The sequence below is a fragment of the Phyllopteryx taeniolatus genome, chromosome 2 (genome assembly GCF_024500385.1).
Source record: "Phyllopteryx taeniolatus isolate TA_2022b chromosome 2, UOR_Ptae_1.2, whole genome shotgun sequence".
NCBI lineage: Eukaryota > Metazoa > Chordata > Actinopteri > Syngnathiformes > Syngnathidae > Phyllopteryx > Phyllopteryx taeniolatus.
This window is the reverse complement of record NC_084503.1, coordinates 19,624,544-19,646,217: the sequence shown is the minus strand read 5'-3', so window position 1 is coordinate 19,646,217 and position 21,674 is coordinate 19,624,544. Positions and strand designations below refer to the sequence as shown.

Sequence of the window (21,674 nt, the reverse complement as noted above, 5' to 3'; positions counted from 1 at the left end):
TTCCGACTTTCCTTTCACTTTGACGGACAGAGATTCTCCTTGCAAAGTAATGAGCTTAGATAAGTGTCATGAGCAGCCTGAAATCATTGAACTTTAATTAGGCCTACTGCAGGATTAGAGCTTTTGTTGGGTGCCGATGGAAAAAGATACAATGGATTAAGAATGAAAAATAATTATATTTGTTAACGCTGATGAAATTCCTAGCCATACTTTCTTTAAACACACTGAAAAAAAACAATGACAAAAATACTTCATAATCAAAAGTGCAGGAAATCACTTTCAAAAATTACAATTACTTCTTCATAAAAATATTTGCGTTAATGTGAAACATGTATTCTTCCCAGAAATATGTGCACAGTCAAGTAATTTAGTAAGCTTTTGACTTCTTCAAAATGCTCACAGAAATAATAAAAAATATGGAGAGCAATGGCGCAATCAAATGGGTTTAGGTTGTAGTTACACATTTGTGCCAGAAGATGGAGTAATTGCATGGGTTTGGGGAGAAGTTTGTTCAGGATGCAGGTGCAATGCAAACTGAAAATGTGGGATGGGCAGCATGCAAAAAAAACAAAAACCTATTTCATAAAATGACCGAACATGCAGATCTATAGGCAAATGCAAAAAGACAGAATTTGCGTGTGAATCCACCCCCCCCGCCCGCCACACACACACAAGCACACACACGCAGACGCACAATTATTCAAGGGTTATCTAAAGGTCTTCCACAGCCCATTTAGCAGGCCCGCCAAATGAGGCATGCTGCTAGACAGACAGAGGAGTCCGAAAACGTAGCCTCAAGGTTTCACTTCTACCAACTAGCACCTCATGCATTTTAGATGGTGCTCATGGTAGAGACTGCCCTTAACCAGAGACAAGGAACTAAGAAGAAACGTCACTATTGGACAAAAAATATATATATTGTCCTTAATTAGGGGCAATGACCATGCTAGTTCTTTTCAGGAACAAGGCAGAACAGGAGATGTGGGAGAGGAAAGAAAGGTTGAGCAAGGACACTAAAGAATGCAGTAGAGGCTAACCTAGAGGTCTTTTTCTGACCAAGGGAAAACTTGAGTAGTTTACTCTGAGAGCCAATCCTAGAGGAGAAGAAAAGAGATGCGAAAGAGGATGAGACGTCAGGTTCACATTTATAAATGACAAGAAGTGTGAGCAGGAAGAGAGATATGTCAAAGGGATGGACTAGATAAAGAAAGAGATTGCACCCATTCACCCATTTTCAATACTACCTAGTCTTTTGGACTGCTCTGACATGACACTCAAGCCTCACCTGGACTGCATCTCGGCCTGCGCTACTTTCTGGGCTGTGGGGGCAGGAGTCCCATGCGTAGATTGGCTGAGCTGAACTGGGGCACTACTCTGCTGGCTCAAGGGAGGGTGCGAGCTCCGAGGCTGGGTGTTGTGCCTCTGGGACGACTGCTGCTGCTGCTGCTGCTGCTGTTTAAACCGAGACAGGCTGAAGAAGAGGCCGAGGATGGCTTTTAGATTGCCATTGCGAATTTCTGAGGGTCAGATGACAGAAAATTTGCTACATTAAAATACTGAAATGAGTAGAATAAAAAGGCAATGCCATGATGTTATTCTGAACAAAAGAAAGAATGCTGTACTCATTAAACCTACTCAAAATGTGCTGTGTATGACAACAATATGACTTCCATTCCAAACCGTTTAATTTACTACACACAACTCAAGAGTGATATTGTTGGTTAAGTGGAAACAGAAGCACATGTTCATGTCCATCTTACCCTCTGCAGACAATCCCTGAGTGTTGACTCCTTTGGCTGCCAGGAAACTGAGGCAGACGTCAATGTTTTCAATCTGCATACGGAGACACACACAGAGCTGTAAGAAAATGCAGGCTGCATATTTTCATTTAAATGTGCAACTGTTCACATAGTTCCTTTTACAGATGTTTACTAACACCTGTAAAAAAAAACTGTAGTCTCGCGTCCAATCAATGGGCGGCATAGCAGAACACTTTAACACTTCAGCCAATGGCACTCACCCCCACAGCCAACCACAATCACAATCAATCAACCACCTTTAAACTTCTGTATCGAATCCCACGAAGAATGAAATGAATAAAAAAAAGAACAAACTTGTAAGGTAACACCGCTATGTACATGTGTTTGTCAGTCACTGTTTGGCGACAACTGGCAAACTTCAGATTGGTCTCATTTCAAAGTAAAAGCACATACATATTTCACAATAAACCTACTGCAACAGGAGCATCATAGATAAACGCGCGCGCGCACACACACACACACGCACATGCACTTACACACTTTGTTGGCCTTTGCAACAACACAGTGAACCATAAAACAAGGCATAGCAAGTGATCCTGGTGTGATCAAAGTTTACCAACTGTAGTTTTCACAAGGCAAACAAGTGCACTAAAAGAAAGACAAAAGGATGGGGCTCCATGCAGTTTATATGTGACAAGAGGAATGATGGACATTTTAAAGCATTTTGCAGTATTCATCAATCCTCTCAAAAAGTATAACATATATTATTGAGTTGTGTCACATGATGGAGGACTAATCTGTACCTGTACAGAATTATAAATGTACAGCTCAACAGAAAAATAGTGACAGACTTATTGTAATGACAGAAGCTAGTGTGCAGTGAAACATAAGAAACATATGAACCGTCTACTTTGCCGATGGCTGCATGTGTGTTGCATCAAAGAATATACGGCTTATAGTGTATGATAATATCCTTTCTGGCGGCACTGGACAACTGGTTAGCATATCTGCCTCACAGTTCTGAGGACCAGGGGTTCAAATCCCGGCCCCGCCTGTGTGGTTTTTGCATGTTCTCCCCGTGCCTGCGTGGGTTTTCTCTGGGCACTCCGGTTTCCTCCCACATCCCAAAAACATGCATGGTAGGTTAATTGAAGACTCTAAATTGCCCGTAGGTGTGAATGTGAGTGTGAATGGTTGTTTGTTTGTATGTGTCCTGCAATTGGCTGGCTACCAGTTCAGGGTGTACGACGCCTCTCGCCCGAAGATAGCTGGGAGAGGCTCCAGCACGCCCGCGACCCTAGTGAGGAGAAGCGGAACGGAAGATGAATGAATAATATCCATTCTTACACCTCCATTCTTACTTCTTACTACTACTACGTCATTGATATCATATTACATTTCATATTCATTGACTCCCACTGGCAGCACGGTACACGGTTAGCATATCTGCCAGACAGTTCTGAGGTTCCGGGTTTAAATCCGTTCTCTGGCCTTCCTGTGTGGAGTTTGCATGTTCTCCCCGTGCCTGTGTGGGTTTTCTTGGGGTACTCCAGTTTCCTCCCACTCCAAAAAGATGCATGAAAGGTTCATTGAAGACTCTAAATTGCCTGTAGGTGTGAATGTGAGTGCTAAATTCACCCAAAAATTTTATGACATACTTGGCAAATAAAGATGATTCTGATTCTGACTGGTTGTTTGTTTACCTGTGCCCTACAATTGGCTGGCAGCTAGTTCAGGGTATACCCCACCTCTTCCCCAAAGTCAGCTGGGATAAGCTCAAGCACACCCTGACGTTAGTGAGGATAAGCAGTGCAGATAAGTGATGGATGACTCCCACAGTGCAGCACATAGTTACATCCATAAAGGCATGTTCTGACAAGTTTGGTCTATCATTATATATCGTATTGACATTTAATTTCTTTTGTTATTCTTTAGCATACTGTATTTGGTGAAGTAATCTAGAAGTAATCAAGTTACATAACTTTAACGTTATGGCACATGGATTACGTTACTAACTACATTTTTTAAACAGGTAACTAGTAACTGTATCGCAATACATTTTTAAAGTAACCCTCCCAACCCTACAAATAAGCTACACTACGCTTCCAGCAGCCCGCAGGATATATGTGTCATTATGATACCCAAACATAAATACCAGGCCAGTCTTGCTTAAATGAACCCATGTCATACTTCAGGCTATTAATATCTCTGCAGCTACAAATATTAAAGGCCACAGAGGTAGCTGAACATTGTAGGTAATAACAGCCACGATATTCCCCTTAGATAGATTTCCCTAGAAAGATTTTATTTTTATGTATTGCTGATCAATCTGAACAGGTAATGCAAATAAACTGTCTGCTATGTTGCTGACCAAAAATCTGAAACCAGGCCAACACTGCTCCAACATCCATCCAGCAGCAGCGTGAGGCCAGAAAGTCAGCAGGCCATGGAACAAACGTCTCCTTCCATCAACTCACCAGCTGCTGTGTGGGACAATGATGCTGTGAAAGGTCTGATGGTAAATGTTAAAAAAAAAAAAAGTTTCATCAGCACGAATGCTCTTTTTATTCAATGTTAGGAAATTGAAAGATTAATGTAATCTGATGGGTCTGACTGAGATTAGACATTCTTTACCATCTAGGGAGCCCTGGGAGCATTGTATTTTACTCGCATTATTAGTAGTATGATATGTCACATTTAAGTTTATGTCAACATTTAAGATGGTGGGACATCAATGCTAACAAGAAACATCAGTGGCCAAAGATGATCCAGATCAAGCTGTTAGTAGACTTTAGAACATTTCACTCCATTATGAGATCACGACCCAGATGGGGTGCCATGGCTTAGGTGGTAGAGTGGTCGTCTCCCAACCCAAAGGTTGTGGGTTTGATCCTCGGCCCCTGTGACCATGTCCAAGTGTGCCTGAGCAAACCATCCATTCAGCCATCAATTTTCTGAGCCGCTTCTCCTTACTAGGGTCGCGGGCTGCTGGAGCCTATCCCAGCTATCATCGGGCAGGAGGCGGGGTACACCCTGAACAAACTACTGAACCCCCAATTGCTCCCGATGCTGTTTCATCAGTAGGTTTATGAGGAAACAGTGTTAACGCACTTTGACTACCTATAGCGCTAAACAAGAGTTTATATGAGTGCTGACAAAACTAGTTTTCCAACATACGGGTGGTTCTCTATGAGCATACTCCCAGCCCAACGTTATGTATACCTGAACAAGACGATGAGATCCGAGCAGGAAATGTATCAAAAATGTGAATGTCAAAGCCATGTATTAGAATGGTTACCAAAGCCGTTTTTGGGTCATTTTGTATCACCCCTCCAAATTTACAATATAGCAGCATCAACCTGTAAATGTCCACTCATGAGTTTGCAACCAACACTATCCTGACTACAGACAAAGCAAAAAACAACAACAACAAAAAGAAACATGGTTACTTCCCTGGTAGACAAAAACAGTGTGATGGTTTAGAATGACAATGCACAGAAGCTTAAGTCTGGTTAGTTTAACTCAGAGACACATTCCAAGCAAAGCCCACCCTGACAGAAAATGGAACACATTTATCTTCATTTAACATGACTTGAAAGGTGTTTTTGTCTGTCTCTGCGTTTCATCAAGTCAGGCAAATGAACACATTACGCTAGTTCCACCTGTGTGGTTCTGGCTCAGTCCAACACTTCTTTCCACTCACAAAGGACATTTTCCTGACCCTCATCTTCGGTAACCAATGCAAGCCATTTATTAAGAGGGGATTAATTCCTTTGAGCCATCAGAATTTTAAAATTCATCCTACCAAGATGTAGTCCGGCCTCCTCCCACCTTCCCAAAAACATGCATGTTAGGTTAATTGAAGACTCTAATTTGCACATAGATGTGAAACTGTCATTATCATGACCTGGATGACTAAGAATCTAAACAGACAAAGGTTTGCATGTGAGTGGGAATGATCATTTGTCTATGTGTGTGCTGCGATTGGCTGGCGACCGGTCCAGGGTATACCCTGCCTCTCACCAAACAGCTGGCACAAGCTCCTGCTCACCTGCAACCGGTAGGACAAGCGGTACAGTATATAAAATGAAAGGCCCTTTATAGTTTTTACGCTACACATTTTCAGTTCCTGGAGGTGTACCAATATTTTTGCCCTTATGATTTTTCTGTTCTAAGATTTTTAGAAGAATTAAAAAAAATTTGAATTTACATACAAACATAGGTGGGTATTTTAATATCGGATGTTTTGGATAATACACACCGCATGTGTGTGTGGTTTTAAAAGTTCAGTGTCAACACTGGCTTCAGGTTGAAGAAATACAGACCGGCTGTGGGTGGCAAATGAACGACAGCTGATGGCGCTCCGTTTAACAAGGATGTGACAGTTGTAAAAATAGCCACTTCATCTTGGATAGCCAGCATGATAATGATTTAATGAAAGAAACCAGAGTGAAGCTGTTTATTCAATTGACAGAACATAATTCCATGTTTATTCATTTAGAGACAGAGCTCCAACTAAGTGTTGGTAATTGGCAGTTGCTTTTAGAGCTCAAGCCCCACAGCAATGACATCAAGTAAAGCAATCGCGGCCTTCTGCATCACGCCAATTACATCTGCCAACAAAACCCTTCAGTTGAGTGTGTGTGCGTGTGTGTGTGCGTGTGTGCATCAGTGTATGTATTGTTTGCTCAATTTTTAAGAGCGTTTTAAGCAAAACAGACCCAAAGACATCACAAACATTTGCATACTGATTGCAGCTGCACACGCTTTCATATCACAAAACTCAAATCAGAAGATGACAAACTGACTGTTTATTGTTCACATCCAACAATAAGAAACATCCATTCATGGCTACTCAGAACGCATTCCCAGACTAACATAAATACACATTGCGAACCAGAAGTGTATTTAAATCTTTTTGAAAAAGTTAGCAGTTACTTGCTGGTACATGGAGAATGAAAAACCACCGAGCAGTTCAACCATGATTCTGGGGGTTCTCCTGATGCCATATAGTATTTAACACAAACAGTCTGTCGGCACCCTTAACTAGATCCTGATCGAGAGTTATTCACTAGCCCATTTGCCGAAGCTTTACAAAGTTTTGTAAAAAGTGCATTTTAATTTTTTTGCACAATCCTGCTACTAGTATCTGTCCCATTATTTACTGTTTACTGTGTCGCAATGACTGCTGTGAAAAAGACATTAAAAAAGATTAACTCATGGTTGCCAAAAATGTTTGCTCAGCACTGTATGTTAAAATAAGGTCTGTTCAACAGCGCTTGGTCGAGATGTGTTGCTGTAGTGTTTTTAATGTTACACTGCCAACTATACCACATCATTATCTGAACTTCCAAAATCATTTCAGCATGACCGTCATCATTATCTGAACTTCCAAAATCATTTCAGCATGACCGTCATCATGTAAACTGTCCAAGGTCACCAGAAACTAAATTATAGGAATCTGTAGTGGTGTAACAATTCATTCATTATATCGATGTAACGATTTATATCCCTACGATCCAACTGGATCGATCTGGGCTCGGCAAGTTAGCCTTGCGGATGTAAATATATCGATTTAAATTGTTTTAAAAGGTAATTAATCAATTGTATCGATACTAGGAAATAACACATTGGATTTAAGCACGGCAGGCTTTATATAGAGGCGTGTATATGTTGTATTTCCAAGAAAAATGCTTGCAATTCCTTTGACGTCGCTTGATTTTTCAATTTACACAGAGCAGTTAGCACAACGCTACTTTCTTCATCATCATCATCATCATCATCATCTCTTTTCTCGCTTTTGTCCTAAGCTACGCCCCACATCTTGTCACTTCTTTGCGTGGTCCCCCTAGGGTTTGGACGAGACACCACAGTATGTGTGTTGTGTAGTATTTTAAACACTTTTATTGTTGTTTAAGATGTCGGTCTGTCTGGTGGATAACAGATGAGGAGGCGGCTAGTGAGAAATTATCATTGACGATGTGTGTGTGACTCGGGGCAACTCGCCATGCACTTTGAAGCCTTTCAAACTGGTTAGCTAAGCTTAATGTGCTAGCTGCTAGCAACAACAGCAGAGTATGAGGAGGGGAAACTTGGGTGAACAAGAGGAGAACCATTGACAATGTCAATTACTGGACACTGTTTTAGTCTAACGTTTGTGCTACAAAGAGCAGGTTTGTTAATTATTTAGCTCTCTATGTATTATCAACAGTATTCCTAAAAGATTTTCCTCGTGAAAACATCACAGTACTTTCTAGTCACTAGTATTTGACTGTTTAGAACAGGGATTCTTAAACGCTAGGGGCTCCGTACAGTGGAGACATTTTTACATAGCCCATTAGAAAACACATACAGTACGGTACACAGTAAGAAACATAAAAAGGAAAGTACACTATATTGCCAAAAGTATTTGCTCACCTGCCTTGACTCACATATGATTGTAAGTGATATCCCATTCCCACCCTTTGCAGCTATAAGAGCTTCAACTCTTGTCGGAAGACTTTCAACAAGGTTTAGGGTTAGGGTTAGTTTTTGGGAAATGTTTGCCCATTCTTCCAGGAGCATATTTGTGAGGTCACACACTGATGTTAGACGAGAAGGCCTGGCTCACTGTCCACTTGAAATTAACTAAAAGTTAAGGCTGCACGATTATGGCCAAAATAATAATCACAATTATTTTGATCAATATTGTAATCATGATTACGAATCACGATTATTCTTCATGTTGCGGAAAAATCCTTATTTTTATTGTACTACTTTTCAACAAACAATACATTATGTAAACATCTTGCAGTGCAAAATGAATCTTTTAATAAGAATATATGATAGATAATAATAATAAAAAATCTGCGATTGGCTGGCAACCAGTTCAGGGTGTACCCCGCTTCCTGCCCGATGATAGCTGGGATAGGCTCCAGCACGCCCGCGACCCTAGTGAGGAGAAGGGGCTCAGAAAATGGATGGATGGATGGAATAATAAAAAATTACATATACCCCAAAAAATTCTACTTTATCAAGGGCTAATTGAACAAATATGTTGTTACAAAGTATAATCACGAATTGCAACATAATGGAAGTAAATGGAATTTATGCATAAAACACAACTCATTAGAAAATCCCCGTCGTCAATATAATGAATTGTCCATTGTTCTGCTTGACAATTGGTCAGTCGTGCACCGTCACAAACGGCAAAGAACTCGACACCTGTGATTTCCCTCTCTATTTACTTCTGGCATTTTTACTGCGGTCAGGACAGCCTAAAAGTTGAAGTCAAGGCAGCTTGTAACGATTGTTAACAGTCTTTCCGTGACATGCTGCCTCTCCGCCAGTGTGCTGAGAGGGCCAACTTCAAAATAAAAGCTCAATATATTACTACCTTTGACATGAATGCCATTTTTGCCTTTTATTTTGAAGTTGGCCAGGGAGTGCAGTGACGGCCCTTTATGAAGCCTTAACCATACCTTCGCCCCCTGTTGGCTAGCTGACTGGGTTGCGGGCACTGCTGCAAATGAAGCACTTCTCATATGCAGCGGTGCCCACATTTGAAATGATCAGGCTCATTAAATCGTGACAGCCAAAATCGCCATCACGATTAAAATTCGATTAATTGCGCAGCTCTGCCCAAAGGTGTTCTATCGAGTTGAGGGCAGGACTCTGCGCAGGCCAGTCAAGTTCACCCAAACCAAATTCTCTTATCCATGTCTTTATGGACCTTGCTTTGTGCACCGGTGCGCAGACATGTTGGAACAGGAAGGGTTTGAAACTGTTTGACTGTCCAAAAATCTCTTGCTATGCTGAAGCATTCAGAGTTCATTTCACTGGAGCTCAGGGGCTAATATTTTGGACATTTCTAACTTTGTGGGAACAGTTTGGGGATGGCTCCTTCCTGTTCCAACACGACTGTCCATCAGTGGACAAATCAGGTTTCAGAAAGACACGGATAAGAGAGTTTGATGTGGATGAACTTGACTGGTCTGCACAATGCTGACCTCAACCCTATAGAACACTTTAGATAAATTAGAGTGGAGACTGAGAGCCAGGCCTTCTCATCCAACATCAGTGTGGAACCTCACAAATGTGCTTCTGGAAAAATTGACATACATTCCAATAAAAACACTCCTAAGCCTCGTGAACAGTTTTTCCATTAGAGTTTAAGATGTTATTATTGCAGAGGGTGGACCGATTTTATTTTAAAACCTATGGATTAAGAATGGGATGTCACTTAAATTCATATCAGAGTGAAGGCAGATGAGCGAATACTTTTGGCAATAAAGTGTATGTCAGGAAAATCTTTATACAGTATTTAATGACCAAAATTTGTTTTTATCGGATGCCCTGGCAAGAAATAACTAGAATCTAAGAAATTCATCTACACTGTCCAGTATGCAGGTATTTATTTCAAAGTCACACTGGAAGAATTTTTGGCTAAAAAGTTACTGAATTGATTTCTAGCCATTGTATCATTTTAAATAAATCAATATCGTCCTTCAATCGAATTGACAACAACGAATCGTGATACGAATCGAATCGTTGCTAAAACGAATTGTTACACCCCAAGGAATCAGTCTTTATCTTCATGAGCCTTCTGTTTGATTTGATTAGGTTTGATGATGAGTCCCAATTGATGAAGAGAGAGATAATAAGTAATAATAATGTTGTGAAAGGCGCAATAGTGCATCGCAAAAAGAGAATTATTATAAGATTAGCAAGTGTGATGATAAATGGAATTCAACTTCAAGAGGGCTCATTGGGTCTTGATGTTAATTGCAACAACACTGAGGGCTGGAATTTAACTGTGACATACATGAATACAACAACAATGGAATTTGAGCTACATGATACAGCTATAGGATAAATATAGATATGTATGTGTATGTGTACGTGTGCATTTCAATGACAAAGAGGGCATTAAGGATCAGCTGTGCTTTTGCCCCCATTTCAGTTGTTAACTAAGGAGGCGTGTGAGTGTGTGTGCGTATGCATGTGTGTGTTTGTATGTGTTTGTGCTTTTCTCTCTCTAGTGCTTTGAGAGGCTTCAGTAGTCTGGCTGGTGGCCAAAAATAGCCCCCTCAACTGGCACACTGGCCCAATTTATGACCCGTCCCATGCAGCGGAGGGCAGCCCTGCCTCAGGTCTCCTGTATCGTTTCCCCGCTGGGGACACAAAACTGGAAAATGCTGAAATCTGAGTAGGAGCATCTTAAATGTCATTGTGCACAAACTATAAAACTGTGGCCACAAGCATTCCTGCTTATACTCGATATACTAGAGATGGGAGGAATGTTCTCTCTAGACAGTATAATAAGATGAACAAAACTAAAGTCAATGATACCTTCTTGTATGAGCCTTTTGTTTTAATGGCCAGCAGCCTTCAAGACCACAAAGGATAACATTTACCAACCAATCTCAACTACTGTGACAACCCGTCATCAAAGAGGTGTGTACTTTCACACAAACGCTCACAGGCAACCAGGTGAATTTCACAGCATTCTGCCAAAACAGACTAAAGGATCACTTACCATCTGAGAGGGGCTCTTTGGGGAGCCATTGATGTCGTCAATCTTCTCATTGGCTGAGCACAGACAGCAAGAAAGAGGAGGCAGAGACAGAGAAGTAAGGAGAGAAAGAAAGGTGTGTTCAGTGCTTGTAATCCTCACTTTTATTCCCAGTAAAGACGTCCACTTGTCAACTAGACACTCTGGTGAAGTGAGGAGAGCAGAGGTGCTCCAGCTGATGACTTTGACCCCTCCTCGCCTCCCTGCCTGCTGGGACTTGAAAGTCTATCGGGTCCCAGCAAATGTGAATGGGACTGCCGAGGACCCGGCAGAGATGGGAGTGCTGCACTGCTGCCTTCTCAGCGGGGGCATGTGATGTCAGGGATTCCTCCTGTCCATTAAAGGCCCAGCCCACAGCAGCTGAGACAGGGCCATCAGCTCAGCGTTGACAACTGTGCCAACAGCGCAGCATACACAAAGAAGGGGGTCCAGCTCCGACATTATGTACATACGACCTATCCTGCGGAAATATACTCCTCTAACAGTCTTACATGTGAATAGAGCAACTGTCTCTCAGTCTGTTCTGTAACACTGGATGCAAATAGTGAATCCCACAATCAGACTTATAATGACACAAACACATTGCTTACCTCAACATGAGTTTCTGGTTGCAATATAAACATAATAACATTGTTTAGCCTTTGTTTTTACAGGGTTACATTGCCAGCATAATACCACGCTAATGTGTGTTCATACAGTGACAGTGATACAGTATATCAACAGCATTTTAACCTGATACAGTAACGGCATTCCCATTCACAGACATTGCATGTGAATCTGGGAGATGCAATAGCTATGGTGAGATGTGAAAGACAGGAATGAACTGTGATGCCGTTTAACACATCACAGCATAGCATGTACATGTATTGTAGCTATCGACAGACACCAGGCAAAATTGCAGCTGGACAAAAATATCAATCCAGGTATCACACTTGATTTTATCATTATCTCTTGCAATACAGTATTGACACACAAGCTTCAACTATCGTTGGTGTCCAATGAAAATCAAGTAAGACCATCTCTGCAATGTTGACATTATAATATGATATGAATTTACATATTCTCATTGATAGAAGACCTCATGATAACCAACTTCAATTGTCTTTAGTAGGGTTTGTTCTTTTTCTTTTCGTTCTTTCTTCTTTTTTTTTGAAGTTAAAACAATTACAGTCATTGATTGGTTCTAATACTGTACATGCTGTTAATATTCAATACCGATTTTCTTTAGGAAGAAACACATAGGTATGAATGCTTGACTACAGTATCTCATCATTCCCATAATAAACTGCTACACCCTTATAGGTGCCACATTTATAGACAATGACACCATACATTTATTTCCTTAATACCTGCTTTGTCAGCATAATACGGTTTGCTTTCATTTTGTTCGCAGTAAATGCAGAACGTGAGCGTTGCAATATTTCCCGACTGTAACCCCAAGGGCCCAATGGTGATGCTACCTGGTCACAAGAGACAGTGACTAATTGTGTGATACACACTGAGCCCCTACACTAACTATACTGTATGTTAGCAAAGTGCAAGCCAAAAACTAGTCACACGCCTAAAAAAGCACGTCATACGCAACACAAGGATGGATTTTTGGAGTACACGACTGAAAGATAATGATTTGCTTTCCATTGGCAAAACAGAGTCAGTCCCACTAACGATAGCTCATAGGGACTGATGAATATGTAGTGGAGGTTTGAAAAAAGATGGGTCAAGTAGCTCAATTGGAGCCAAATCCACCTTCGGTATGTACCAGCATTACTGTTCCAAAACCAGAAGACAGCTCTATTTTCCCCAGCATTGTGTGCTGTAAGGTTAACAGACTGGACAAGAAGAAAGGCAGGTGGGAGCAGGTGAACAGTTGTTTTTAGTTCCTGTTGTGTAGAGACGAGAGCAGTCATCAATATTGGATTACTTACTGTACATAGCATTTGAAATGTGGCTTCACAATGCTGTGGTAAATGTCTCTTGAATTTAATCGTCTTAATTAAGTTTCAACCAATTTGGCAAATCATAGTATATGATTAGGTTTTATGGTGACAGCAAGAGGTCTTGTGCTTGATGACCGTCAGATAACCTCAGACTTGCAATTCTGATTGCTCATCAAAGTTTAAGGTTCTAGAATCTGTATGACAGAATTAGATTTGAGAGCTGAAATCAAAAGGATTTTGTTCATGGGACAACAAATGAATGCAAGTAAACTAGTAAGCAAAATCAATGTCAGAAGGCAGTACAAGGGCTAAAGCATTCAAGCCTCCTAAACAGACGGAAAAAACATTGTCTGAAACACCGTTTCTTTGAAATTGTCTTGACAATGTTAGTGGAGAGGTAGACACACAGTATTTCATTGTGATGAAACAAATGTTTCCCTTTGGTTGCATCCATAAGTATTAGGAAGAGTAGCCCTTCATATCCACGAGGAACCGAGCAGAGTATCATTCATGTCAAAACATTTCTAAGAGAAAACCTGCAAACTGCTGCACATTCAAACTGTACATTTCAAATTTGTAAATGAGCAGTATATATATCACTGTATCATTTTACTGCTTTTTAATAATTACTTGATTAATTAATTCATATTCTTTATAATTCCATTTGTAAAAACCATGATTTAAAAACTGATCTTGTAGCCGTTTATATTCCTCTACAAAAATCCTCCATTGTGCCATTTAACCAGGAGAGAAGAACTGCATGTTGCTGTAATAGCAACTACAGTATATTCTTGGAATCACCGGGGTTGCCAAAACAAACATAACAACTTACACAGCCACATTAAAAAGATTTGTCATGCAAACAGACCCCCCCCCCCCCCCCCTGTCCCCCCGAAGCAAGTGGCATAAAAATACATGACGCAAACAGCATACCCAATTCTTCACTCTGCTTGCGAGTCTGTTCTAACTCTTACTTGAAGAATCACATGCAGACTCTAACCAAAGAATGACACTCTTTCTTTTCTGTAAAGAGTTGAGCACAATAAATCATATTAAATCTCAAATCAGCTGTAACATGCCGAGTTACGGTCAGCTGGTGCCGGCCTACTTCAGCCTGTATGCTGGCGGCAGACAAGATGACAGCCGCGACGGATGAACTGACAAGACTGATGCTGACATGGACGGGGTGAAGGTCAAAAGAAGAATGCAACAACTGATTTTCACAGGCAGCAGCGCCATGTAAACACATCTGGTTTAGTAAAACAGTTACATTCGCTGCACATCAGCTTCTTCGTGAAAAGGGAGGATTCTAACCTTTAAAAGTGGATCATTTCATCGTGGTTTACAAATAACAACAATGCAGTGTGAAACCAAATAAGTCACGTTTAACATTTCTTTCAACAATTGAAAAGTTGCCTCTCCTTACCTACGACCTGTATAATCTCAGCGAGGAGCACTCCATCTGCAACATCCGTCTGAAGGTCCTTGATCAGACGCTTGTGTCCTGACTTGGCAAGGTAGTGGTTGGCCCAGTCTGTGTAGATCTGCAGCCGGACACACAAGCGACACAACAGCTCAATCGCTCAGTTATGAGCCAACAAAAAGAACCCATGGCGAGAGGGCATGGCACTGTCACACTCTGCATGTTTTTCAAACTCCATTAACACTTGAAAACTACATTCGGTATAAAAGGTGGAAACAGTTTTATGACGCTAATAAAATAACAACGTGGTTGAATTGAGCAGAGAGTAGCCTGCTCTCTTTTGTTTGCCGCCCAATCTGGCATATATCTGCGTGGTATTCAAATCCGGGCCATTGTGCTTAGCCAGGGCATTCATCTTTGAGCACACGGCGGCTGCTTTCAATGGGCCACGCTGACATCACTCTCTGGGGACAAAAAAAGAGCCTTCACTGCCTGGAGGGAGAAGGGGAGGGGGCAAAGCAAGCATCTGAATAATCTGAATAGCGTCCTTCATAATTAGTCACCAAACTCACTTTTTCTTTTTGCTATCTTTCGTTTTCATCAATGGATGTTAATTGTACTTTTTTCAAAAATTTAGGGGACATTTAAAAAGAAGACGAGCAAAGCTCGAGGAAAAGTTCAGAACATCACACCAGAGAACTGATTATTTCAACAAACAGACACCATGTGCATGTGCTTGTGTTTTCTTAATTTGCGGCATAATTAGTATTGTACACAGCACCCTCACCTCACACACTGTATCACCCGCAATTGTAGCAAATCTGATACTTTCTCCATCTCACATGCACAATGTAATCCATGAAATCGCCATTAATTTTGAAAGTAGACTCAGACTGCATCGTTTGTTAAAAACAGGGCCCGTTTAATGAATGAGATACTCTCCTTTGCTGCACTAATTGTCGTATGAAGTCACATAACAGTTAAGCAGTCGGTCATGTTTAAGTGACCTGATATCAGCAAATGTTTTTTTGTGAAGCGGTAAAAAGATATTGCCCCCCCCCCCAAAAAAAAGGGCAGATTTTGTGCAGATAATGTTTTACAGCTAAGGCAGTGCAGTAATGATTACAAAGCTTAAAAAAAAGTCATCAATCTCTTCAAAATGAGCTCAGAGAGCAGGGAGTTCACTGATAAAACTATTGTCTATAGATGCATACTTTAAAATAACGACCAGTTAGCAGGTTACACACATTTAACCTGATAGCTCCCATGAAACGCTCCTGTGTCTATGCCCTCAGTGAACCTCAGTATAACCTCCAATTTTCTGATTTCTTTCTTCCATCTGTAATTCAAGGCTATTGAGCTGAATGAGTGTGCAGCAATTGAAGGATCATATGGCCTCAGCACATGCACAGTGATGCATGTGACGCGATTGTGAGCCTTATTTCGCTGTGTTTACACTGTAAACAGAGCCTGCCTTTGCCATCGTGTTACTCATCAGAAGAATCAGTGCTGTGGAGATGGTGTACAACAGGTGTGCACTTCAAAGCAACTCACATGTTGTATGCACACTCATCTTCTCACTTTATTGCGGCACAAGACCGCACATTACACACGCAACCCATAGGAACCATGTTTCAATCGTAACAGCTTGTTAGAAAAAGACTGAGTGGCAAGCAGGGTAAGATAAATCCTTCACTGCAGGATTAAGCTCAGTGCTTTCAATTCACACACTCAGTTTCTCATGGAGCAAAGGAAGTCCAATATTCACGAGCCATTGTGTGTGTGTTGGCTTCCTTTGAAGTAAGTTCAGGCCAGTAAATAGAGGGGTTGAGTTGTAATTAAAAACGAGGTGAAATGGTTGGCTGTCAGTCACAGACTGAAAAAACAGAGGTGGGTCACATAGCCTGGGGCGAGCAAAAGCATGGCTTGGCCGAGGGGTTTAAGAAGAAGGATGGAAGTCACAACATTTGGCTTTTAAACCTCTGTCAAGTATTGCTTTCTTTGCAAAACAAGAAAGGCGCTTGAGAATAGAGATAGAGAAGGATGTCTCAGGAGGCAGATGACAAAAAACATAGCGGGAGGATTACGTCAGTTTTTACATTCTTGATAACATCAGATGTTACCTCCTAAAGTTGTGAAGTGTAACTTACACTTAAGCCAATGTGATGAATACCATGTAAACAAATACATGTCAGCACACACCTGCTAGTTGTATTAAGATAGGACATGGTAGCTGGAAAGCATTGCTGACTCCATTGACTACTCACTCATCTTAGCTAAATAAAATGTATCATAACAAAAATGTATACCAAAATAAGTAGTAGTAATTTGGGAATGACAAAGATGTCTAATGGTGATACCCACAACTCTCATATCAATACAATCAGCTACTGTACATGTTATATGCTCATATAGGAGGATCCCACCATTATCACAGTAATGTTAAACCTCTCCTCACTTTTTGGAGAGTGGAGTCGTTGTGCTGCCGGGGACATTCCCACCATCAAAGCCAGCAACATGACACGTCACAACCTTGTGGCAACTGTCATGCAGTGACCTCATGCACTGGGACTTTTTCCTATGAACATTTTGGCAAGTTTTGCACCATTTTGCAGGACTGTCACTTAGTCTTTCAATATAAGATTTGCGTTTGTTCTCTATCTATGATAATTTTTTAAACAAAGCAAGAAAATGAGTGGACAACAATTCCTACTCATACTTGTCAATGTCTAATTGAGTTCTTCAGAACTATTGACAAGCACTGATGATTCATTCATTCAGACACAAACATGCAAATCAGCCTCACATCCAAGCACCCACCCGCTAACCCTGTTTGCTGAGTCACCCAATGGTGTGAGATACGGAGCCTCATGACGCACGCTTAGAGGCTCTGCACTGCGGGTATGCCTGGCATGAGCGAGGAAACAAGGTATCTCAGTCAAAGATTGCCCTTGATTTGAAGGGGAGGCAGAAGCATGAGGAGGAAAAAGTTTTGTTTCCCCCTCAAAATCATGGCAGCAAAATATACCGGTTCTGTAGTTCGACACTACTGCAAACTACCAACACAACTATAAACACGTTTAAAATTAATACCTCTGAGAGTGTATCAAAAGTTGCCACACATGGCAAAAAGTCTTGCTTTGATCACAATTGTTACTTTATGATTACACCCCCTCCCAGAGCCTCTTCACATGAATTAATTGCAATCTTATGAAAGACTGTACAATATTGTCTGATTATAATCTGTGCAATAACTGAACACCATATCATAATATGGTCATTCTTCCAAATTTGAATAATTGTATATTATTGTATTATTATTATTCTATTAAATAAGTGTCTTTTGATTGTTTACCTAAGTGCTGCAAATTGTGAGATGCCTAACTGATTTTCATTGTTCTGGTGACCGTGACAATAAGCTATATTCTATTCTATTTTATTCTACTTGTTTTTTAGGGTGCACTCGTAATGGGCTAGTTGTCTGGTAAAATAGTAAAGCACAAGTTACAGTTTGCATACTGAAGAAAATCACTTTGTGTTACGATATGGCAGAACTCCATGCCGTGCCTGAGCAGGTAAGTGTACTATGCTTGAGCACAATACAGAATCCCCACATTAGTCAAGCAGTCCATACTTGAAGGGCCAAGTGTGCTTTAGCTGGTGTGAGTGCACCCTCAGTTATGTTCACACAAAAACCACATGGCCTCGTTCCGCCAAACTTTGAAGCACTAGGAAAAACCCATTGGATTTTGATACAGACTCAGATAAAGGTGTTGGGTGACCAATTACTGGCGTTGAGCCCACGTGGAACTAGTGAACCACCAGAACAAGCAAATGAAGCTATGGTGAAAAAGCTTGGCAGTTGTCAGCCCTTTTATAATGCACATTACTCCCACTTAAAAGGCATCGAGTGGAACATATCACCCAGCACGGCATGCTTATTTAGTCGAACGATACTGACAGACATGTTGAGGGTTGCTAGGCCTTGGCAGAGCTCTGCACTTCACTAAAAGACACAATGTTTCATACAGCTTGAGTTTTGACTCTTGTCAGGTTATACAGGCGTATCTAATGTTGTGGCCAATGAGTGCATGTGAATAATATATCACACACTGTCCATTTTTATACATGCCAGACTGCAGAAAGACAGCATGTTGTAGGGATCTTGTAGTTTCTTCAACTATTTCATTATTGGCATTACGGTACAGGATGGTTGTGATTATGTTCAAGCCCAGGCATTCCCCCCCCCCCCCCCAAAAAAAACATTAGTTACATTTCTCTCATTTTCAAATGACGAGAGCACAACCGCTGAACTTTTCTCTCATGTATTAACAGCACAGATCTACCAGAAAACCATTATGTTGATAAGTTTTGTGGCTTCTTCTTCTTCTTCTCTTCTTCTAATAGTCTTACTAATTTCAAGGTCCAGCGGATTAGCGAAGAAGTTTTTCATGTTACACACCATTATCTAGTAGTCTTCTAACATGAGAAAGAAGCACACTTAATAAAGCGGTTAAAATGGGCTATCTCTCACAAGAGGCTTTCATTGTGGGCAACGAACTGTTCATTCACCAACTCATTTTCTCAGCAAATGTGCATTTAAAAATGCCAACGAAGACTCTTTTCACTCAGCACGATTTGGACATTTGTGAGCTCAAATGAAATTCCATTTCAGTGTCTGTTACCTGCCTCCGCCAGGGAGTTTCTATTAAAAAATAAATAAATTGGCTGCTTCTGGAACGGCCTCCACCCTCAATATTTCTATTTCAAGCTGACCCTACCTCTCTCTTTCTCCATAATTGTTGTGAAGGCAAGCTAGCCTTATCATGTATCGATCTTAACTCATTTCTTTTATTTAACACTTAAAAGGCAACAAAGCCTCATGATAAATGACCATTCACTTAGGATATGAAGACGGTACGTAAAAATATTTACTTGCAGCTTTTCCTCATATGCTCCCTCCCCCTTCAATCTTGGCTTCCTTACCACTTTGTAGTTATGGCAGGAGAAGCGACTGTAGGTCCTGGCCGGCACTCTGAGGCCACCACACTTTGCCATGTGTCACCTGAATGAAGATAGGTCGAGGAAAAAAAACCACTGCAGCTCCAAGAGACATGAGCGCTTCCTCATGAAAGTCAAGCGCAAAGAGTATATTTAGCCGCCCCATGCGGACTCGCTCTCAACGCTGCTGTGTATGTTTCGTCATGTCTCCTCTTCATAGTTAACACTTACAAGCTCCAACATTGGCTTAACCTTTCACTCTCTCAGAGGCTAGCCTCCCCAATAGTGATCAGGATATAGCATGGACTAAAGTACTTGATTTGTGTTTTTCTACCAAACAGATTGACTAATATTTCCGAAATGGATCAAATTACTAAAATAATACGTATGTTGAATCAATTGTACAGACTTGGATGTTAATGAATCCCCAAAACACCTCTTGTAAAATAGAGAGTAGGGATCTGGTGGTTCATAAGCATTAACTGAAGACCTTAGGTGTGAGTTTGAGTGCAAATGTTTGTTTGTCTTTATTTGCCCTACGACTGGCTGGCGACCAGCCCAGGGTGTAACCCGCCTCTCCGCCCAAAGTCAGCTATGATTGGCTCCAGTTCACCTGTGACCCTAAGCAGGACAAGTGCAATAGAAAATGGATAGATGGATGGATCCAGTGAAATCCCAGCAGGCACTTGTTAAACCTAGAAGTCACGTGTTAAGTGCAAAAACTACACACCTGTGTCAGCCACACAGTTTTGTGAAAGTTGTCCACGCAACACTTAGGGATCAAGCTCAGACCCTCTTGCACACTTAATTTCTGCCAAATCATCAGATGTGGTTTACATTGAACTGCTAACGTCAAACACTGTTAAAGATTACAACCTCACATTTTATACAAGAAAAGGTGTGAGGACACGAAGCATAGAGTGGAATCTCACAGTCAAACACAATCTGTTTCCATTATAATACCACTTTTTAGTGCTTATTTCAACTTATTGTTGCTTCAGCCATATTGTATTGCACTTACAGATATATGTTTAATACTTTCCTATTTGGCAATATGTTTCCATTTTTGGTTCTGTCTGGTTATCATTACATTTCTCCTCTTTTCCATCACTGATACCATTAGGGAAAAAAAAAAAAACACAAAACAAGAAAGAAAAAGCCAAACACACTGTTGTGGCTAATCCTTTAAATGTTCACTGTGAATTTGAATTCTGTACTTACAGGCGGCACAATGGCCGACTGGTTAGCCCGTCGGTGTGGAGTTTCCATGTTCTCCCCGTGCCTGTGTGGGTTTTCTCCGGGTACTCCGGTTTCCTCCCACATCCCAAAAACATGCATGGCAGGTTAATTGAAGACTCTGATTTGCCCGTAGGTATGAATGTGAGTGCGAAATGTTGTTTTTTTATATGCGCCCAGCAATTGGCTGGGGACCCCGCCTCTCGCCCGGAGATAGCTGGGATAGGCTCCAGCACGCCCGCGACCCTAGTGAGGATAAGCGGGACGGAAGGATGAATGACTGAATGTACTTACATGACCTGAAGGGTGTTTGACTTTGGCTCCACTGTAGTCACATTATGAAGGAGTCAGCATCTCCTTTCACTGTACTCTATCGTCTACTTTACCACTAAGCTGCCTAAGCCGCCGCTCTTCTCTGTCCCCAGCAGGAAGCAACATGGCTTTCTCTGTGTGGGGCTTCTCTTTTCTGTTGTACACACACATCCTTGTGAAGTGGCTTCAAGACCGCAGAAAGCTCGACCCGTCATGTCACCGCTTGCTCTGAGTTTGGCACATAAAAGCTGTGTGGGTTTGTGAGGCATGGAAGCCATAGTGGGTACAAGGGAGACCTAAATACTTGGCATTGCAATTTGGAATATGGGAAGCATCTATCAGAAAGCTAAGAGACGAAGTTTAAAATAACTGCTGCGGTATGGAAAAACGTATCGCTCAGAATAGATACACTTGCACCCAATACGCAAAAATCTTGATAGCTTCAGTTTCTC

At 41.2% G+C, this 21,674-nt stretch overlaps 1 protein-coding gene and 1 long non-coding RNA gene across 14 annotated transcripts in view; one reads left to right on the top strand and one right to left on the bottom strand.

Moving 5' to 3' along the window:
- nav2a (neuron navigator 2a) overlaps positions 1 to 21,674 on the bottom strand; it is a 205,329-nt gene that overhangs the window by 79,576 nt on the left and 104,079 nt on the right. For 9 of the 11 annotated variants that reach the window (XM_061764531.1, XM_061764472.1, XM_061764493.1 and 6 more), the window contains exons 2-6: positions 14,677 to 14,794; positions 11,278 to 11,330; positions 1,761 to 1,833; positions 1,286 to 1,517; positions 1,038 to 1,094 (exon numbers count right to left, since the gene is read on the bottom strand). In XM_061764531.1, the coding sequence (XP_061620515.1) occupies positions 1,038 to 1,094; positions 1,286 to 1,517; positions 1,761 to 1,833; positions 11,278 to 11,330; positions 14,677 to 14,794 (533 nt within the window). The remainder of the gene's footprint in view (positions 1 to 1,037; positions 1,095 to 1,285; positions 1,518 to 1,760; positions 1,834 to 11,277; positions 11,331 to 14,676; positions 14,795 to 21,674) is intronic. The other 2 variants (XM_061764503.1, XM_061764557.1) reach the window with 1 other exon arrangement.
- LOC133472974 (uncharacterized) lies at positions 6,976 to 13,717 on the top strand. Of its 3 annotated transcripts, XR_009786931.1 has the most exons (5): positions 6,976 to 7,933; positions 10,781 to 10,947; positions 11,127 to 11,195; positions 11,261 to 11,371; positions 11,452 to 13,717. It is a non-coding gene; the product is annotated as an uncharacterized LOC133472974 (long non-coding RNA). The 3 variants fall into 3 exon arrangements; XR_009786929.1 differs by lacking the exon at positions 6,976 to 7,933 and having other exon boundaries at positions 9,863 to 10,947; XR_009786930.1 differs by lacking the exon at positions 6,976 to 7,933 and having other exon boundaries at positions 9,863 to 10,947; positions 11,124 to 11,195.